This window comes from Bombina bombina, chromosome 7 (genome assembly GCF_027579735.1).
Source record: "Bombina bombina isolate aBomBom1 chromosome 7, aBomBom1.pri, whole genome shotgun sequence".
Lineage (NCBI taxonomy): Eukaryota > Metazoa > Chordata > Amphibia > Anura > Bombinatoridae > Bombina > Bombina bombina.
The window spans coordinates 137,859,600-137,865,599 of record NC_069505.1 but is presented as its reverse complement, the minus strand read 5'-3'; the positions used below and the strand labels follow the sequence as shown (position 1 = coordinate 137,865,599).

General features: G+C 39.6%; 2 protein-coding genes across 2 annotated transcripts in view; one reads left to right on the top strand and one right to left on the bottom strand.

The window, feature by feature from the left end:
- Window positions 1-6,000, top strand: part of PSMC3 (proteasome 26S subunit, ATPase 3) — a 125,622-nt gene that overhangs the window by 48,207 nt on the left and 71,415 nt on the right. The gene's annotated exons all lie outside the window — the stretch shown is intronic.
- LOC128666002 (transmembrane protein 178B) overlaps window positions 199-6,000 on the bottom strand; it is a 114,333-nt gene continuing 108,531 nt past the window's right edge. The window contains exon 4 of the mRNA XM_053720345.1: window positions 199-1,360. Coding sequence (XP_053576320.1) covers window positions 1,116-1,360 — 245 coding nt within the window. The 3' untranslated portion in view covers window positions 199-1,115. The remainder of the gene's footprint in view (window positions 1,361-6,000) is intronic.

The following is a 6,000-nucleotide window of genomic DNA, read 5'->3' as shown; positions in this document are numbered from 1 at the left end:
TTTATATCCATTTATCAATTTGTGCAATGAGTTGCATACACTTTTGCAGATATGCTGTTTTAATCCCTTGGCTGCCAAAGAGCTGTGTTCCAACGGAGTGTTGCCAAAAATGTTAAAGGCCAAAGACTGAATTTTCTGTAAATAGCTCTGCACAGCCATTCAGAGTCCTGAAACACCAACAAAAAACAACAACCCAACCCATTTATCATGTGCTTTATTGTAGTGATGAAATCACATGTACAGTAAGTCACCTGAACAGGTGAGTTATGACAATCTTCCCTCATCCCACCCTTCCCTCATGAGCCCCCATCCCTAATGGGATTTCAGTTATGTCCAAGTGGTTGGGGCCCTTAGCTGGTGACCTGACCCCCTTGAGTGCCTGCCGCTGCAACTTCACCCCTGAAGGATCTCTGGTGGAGCCTGAGGTTGTGTAGGCACATGCTGCCTACAGGAAGGCACTGCAGGAGGTTGGTAAGGATCTAATGTCAGCCTTACTCCTGCTGTGTGCCAAGGCACTAATCTCAAGGGTGTTTGATATAGAACTCTGGGATTAGAAATTAAATGTGTAAGTATAAGGCGGTATTGTTGTGGATTGTATTAAAACATGTAAAAAGCAGGGACTGGTCATATTATATGTATGTATACAAAACTCCAAAATACTGATATCCTTAGCCAACGCCTGGTAGCTGCTCTACACCCCAAGGGCCTCTTTATACAAAGGAGTGTAGAAGCTTTAACTAGAACAGGCTGCAATGAAATTACTACTAGAAAGAAAAGTACTACACTCCTGGCTCACTCTGTGCAGGTATTTTTGGACGGTATAACCTGCAACATTTAGATAAGACATCTTCCAAAGCTTTACTGAAGGTTCAGATGGCTTCAGCTCTCAAGCAGTTAATGAGTTATCCCCTTCTTGCTTTCTGAATCACTGTCCAACAATTCCCATTGATAACATGAGATTCAAACTTCTGCAAGTTTCACAAGCAACCACATGGTCAGACCAAACAAACGTTAAACAGAACAACTTCCGTAGCAAGACAAGAATGCCTCAGTCTTATTTTTTTTTGTGTGTCCCCTCCTGGGCTTTAAGGGGTCATCTCCTGCAGTCCTCTGAGTCAGACAGCACCATTCTCCTGCCGAGGTTTGTGTACTGCGGACTGGGAAGCGCTCAATGATGGTGCTAGAGTGCAGAGGAATCCGGAGAGAAGGGTGAGACCCAACCCACCCCAAGCGCAGAACATTGACCAGCCATAACCATGGCTGATGTCCTCAGGGAGTCCATATACAGAACGCGGATATCGCGAAAGTTCAAAATTTATTCCTGCTACGCAGGTGCAGAGGGAGATGATACAGCAGGTTCCTATAGAAAGAAAGCAGATATGTGCATTAGTTTCGTAGCAAAGATTAAAATGACATGCACATAAGACTATGTACAGTTGGTTAAAGCCAATTTTTGCTTAACTTCCTTTAAACATTTGTGCTGCCTAAACTATTGTAAATTAAATTCATTGCTGTGATATTACTACTATATTCTTGTTGTAATGTGGCATATTGCTAGTAGACGTAGTAACCAGTGCTTCTAGTTTGCTTTCTGCAGTACTTATAAGGCTAATATCAGTGATTCTAATAGCCACAAGCAGATTCAGGCCTCCCATGACCTACAGCTAGTTCTGATAAAAATTATCTGCGATACTGTTCTCGTTATACCTCATTTGTGGGCAAGAGTGACATTCATATAGAGAAGGGGCATAACTACACAGGAACAGTACCGTTAGGAGCTTTGTCTCTTAGGTGTAATGCTTTAACCCCTTAATGACCACAATGTACCCTGTATGTCACTGGTCATTAAGGGTTTTTTCAGGACATAATAGCACAAGTCTAGCAAGAACATGCTATTAATGCCCTCCCTCCAGAAGGCTTTGTGGAATAGAGCAGTCTCAACGCTGGTGGCAAGACCACGCTATAAAACAATCAAGTCCCAAAAAAAGGCCAGCGACATACAGGGTACGTCGCTGGTCCTTAAGGGGTTAAAGTGCTCTGGAATTGCAAGATTACCTAGGAGGTCTTGTCAATACTATGAGGTACCGCAGATAATTTTAGAAAAACACATTTTTAGCTTGAGAGCTGTTTAGCTATGCGGGGTTCTAGAGGCGAAGAGACACCTATTACTATACACTGCCTTGGTTTCTCTCTCTGCTGGCAAGTTTTTGTCATTGGGGCCCTAGAAACCAGTCAAACTCACAAAACGTCACCCTTTACATGAAAAGTATAGTTGCTACTGGATTTTATTCTGATGACACCTAGCACCACTTAAATAATTGTTTAAAAATAGCAATATACAAATATAAAAAACAAAATACTATCTGTTTCTTATAAAAGTAAAAAAAAAAAGGTTTGCGCTAACCTTGTAAAAAGTGAAATGGCAGGATTAAATCCGGAGTGAACTGCATGTTTGACACCCCCCCCCCCCCCGCCACACACACACACATTTCACTCTGACCAATGAGAAAACCCTAAACATTCTTAGTGAAGTGTCTTGTTCCACTTCCTTGCCAGTGATGCAAGATACATTTCACATAGGAAAGGCTGTGTGCATATACTTTTAACCATTTATTTTCTATGCTGCAATATTTGCAAATCAAATATATAATTCTGCATTATAAAGTGATTTATGTAACGTTAACAATTGATATATAACTTGAAGTGAATTTCATTTGTTTTATAATGTGGATTTAAATTGTATTTGTAAATACTGTAGGAAGGAAAACACATTTGAGTTCCAATTATATACAAGATAAATGCATATTCATATCCCAATACATTGCAAGTCTTCTGCTGAAAAAAGTGAATCCCCTTTTTTTTTTCTCTCCAAGGACACTTAATTAATCTAGCCTGTACTTTTACACTTTTATAAATGATGTATTGTAATCACAATATATATAAATTGTGGTTATCAGATCTATATAATATAAATACTGCTTTAAAGTGTCAGTAAACTTTGCCAAATCCAGGTACAGATTTCAATTAGTATTTATATCATGTTTATTTGAAAATTACGTATTTATTTATTTTTTTACTTGCATTACTATCTCTGACCCGTTGGGCACCCCAAAGCTGCACCTTACCAGGGAGTGTTCTCTGAACTATTGTGCAGCCCACGTGATGATGTAAGCCCGCACATATAGAATTACACAGTGCAGCGCAACAGGTCACTTATGCAGAGCATTGTACACTTCTGGAGAAAGATTTGCGCATTCATAAGATCTAGTAATAGTGCGATCATTATTACTGTAATTCGATGGACCTTGAATTTAAAGGAAAGATATATATATATATATATATATATATATATATATATATATATATATATATATATATATATATATATATATTTTCTCTCTCTATCCATCCACGTTGGTATAGCACAGTGACTTATGTTTGTATATCCTGCCCGGGGTGCTTTTAAAGTGAATTCACGTATCCAAAGAGTAAAAAGCACTCACCGGGTCTTGCAAGCAAATATCTGTTTAATACAAATAAAAGTGACGTTTCGGGGTTGCCCCCGTCCTCAGACAATATTTACCCCCCCCGAAACGTCACTTTTATTTGTATTTAACAGATATTTGCTTGCAAGACCCGGTGAGTGCTTTTTACTCTTTGGAGATTGTTTTTGTCCCCCCCCAGGTTTACTTTACCTTTTAGTCCTACTGAAATATGAGTCTTTCTTTATAATAAAGATATTCTGAACATGCTGTCTTTTTTGTTTCTTTGAGTAATCTATCATTTAAAAGGTAAACTTCTCAAATAACTATCAGATGAGATGTATACGATGTATGCAAATATTCATTAGCTGTTAGTTTCAATTACGCAATTGTTAGTTCTGTATTGATGCTTATTGACTGCCTCAGTTCTATTTATTTAGGACAAGCCTAATAAAAAGTTGATGTATCTAAAGCAAGAAATCAATATATATAAAAAAATTTTTTTAAAAGAAAACAAATATTGTGGATGATACAAAATAGAGTGCAGTATCCCTTTAAAAAAATAAAAGCATTCTCTAAATGTGTTTACACAAATACATAGGCCATGAAATAAACACACACACATAATACATGGCTTAAGTTGATTGTGTTTATATCTTAACTGAACTAAGTAGTTATAGATTTTGACAGAAGAAACCCAGTTTAATATGTCCAGTATTCTGGTGTAAATTGCTGTAAGATCCCCTTTTATTAAACACAGGCTAGTTCTCACAGAAACAACAGATAAAGGGATATGTAAGTCAAATTAACCCCTTAACGACTGAGGACGTGCAGGGTACGTCCTCAGAAAAAAGGCAGTTAATGCCTGAGAACGTACCCTGCACGTCCTCAGTGTGGAAAGCAGCTGGAAGCGATCCTGCTCGCTTCCAGCTGCTTTCCGGTTATTGCAGTGATGCCTCGATATGGAGGCATCCTGCAATAACCTTTGTAAGCCATCCGGTGCAGAGAGAGCCACTCTGTGGCCCTCTCTGCACCGGAGATCGGTGGCTTACTGCGTTGGTGGGTGGGAGCCGGACCGGGAGGCGGGTGGCGGCCATCGATGGCCCTGGTTATGTGAATGGGGGGCGGGATCGTGGGCGGGGGTGGCTGGGGGCGCGCACGGGGAGGGAGCGGGTGGGAACCGCTACACTAGAGAAACTTTTGAAAATTAAAAATGCTGAAAGTAAAAAAACAAACAAAAAACAAACGATCAGCAAGGTGGTGGGGGTTTGTCTGTGTGGGGGTGGGGGAAGCTACACTACAGAAAAGAAAAACAAAACAAAAAAAGCACTTTTTATTGCACTTTTTATTGCAAACTGGGTACTGGCAGACAGCTGCCAATACCCAAGATGGCCCCCAATAAGGCAGAGGGGAGGGTTAGAGAGCGGTTTTGGGGGGGATCAGGGAGGTTGGGGGCTAAGGGGGGGATCCTACACAGTAGCATATGTACATATGCTAAAAAAAAAAATTTTTTATTTTTTTTTAAAACCCCTTTTATTTTAGTACTGGCAGACTTTCTGCCAGTACTTAAGATGGCGGGGACAATTGTGGGGGAGGGAAGGGAAGGGAGCTGTTTGGGAGAGATCAGGGGGTGGGATGTGTCAGATGGGAGGCTGATCTCTACACTAAAGCTAAAATTAACCCTGCAAGCTCCCTACAAACTCCCTAATTAACCCCTTCACTGCTAGCCATAATACATATGTGAGGCGCAGCAAGATTTAGCGGCCTTCTAATTACCAGAAAGCAACGCCAAAGTCATATATGTCTGCTATTTCTGAACAAAGGGGATCCCAGACAAGCATTTACAACCATTTGTGCCATAATTGCACAAGCTGTTTGTAAATGATTTCAGTGAGAAACCTAAAATTGTGAAAAATTTTAAGTTTTTTTTAATTTGATTGCATTTGGCGGTGAAATGGTGGCATGAAATATACCAAAATGTGCCTAGATCAATACTTGGGGTTGTCTACTACACTAAAGCTAAAATTAACCCTACAAGCTCCCTAAAAGCTCCCTAATTAACCCCTTAACTGCTGGGCATAAAACACGTGTGGTGCGCAGTGGCATTTAGCGGCCTTCTAATTACCAAAAAGCAACGCCAAAGCCATATATGTCTGCTATTTCTGAACAAAGGGGATGCCAGAGAAGAATTTACAACCATTTATGCCATAATTGCACAAGTTGTTTGTAAATAATTTCAGTGAGAAACCGAAAGTTTGTGAAAAAATTTGTGAAAAAGTGAACGATTTTTTGGATTTGATCGCATTTGGCGGTGAAATGGTGGTATGAAATATACCAAAATGGGCCTAGATCAATACTTTGGGATGTCTACTAAAAAAAAATACATACATGTCAAGGGATATTCAGGGATTCCTGAAAGATATCAGTGTTCTAATGTAACTAGCGCTAATTTTGGAAAAAAATGGTTTGGAAATAGCAAAGTGCTACTTGTATTTATGGCCCTATAACTTGCAAAAAA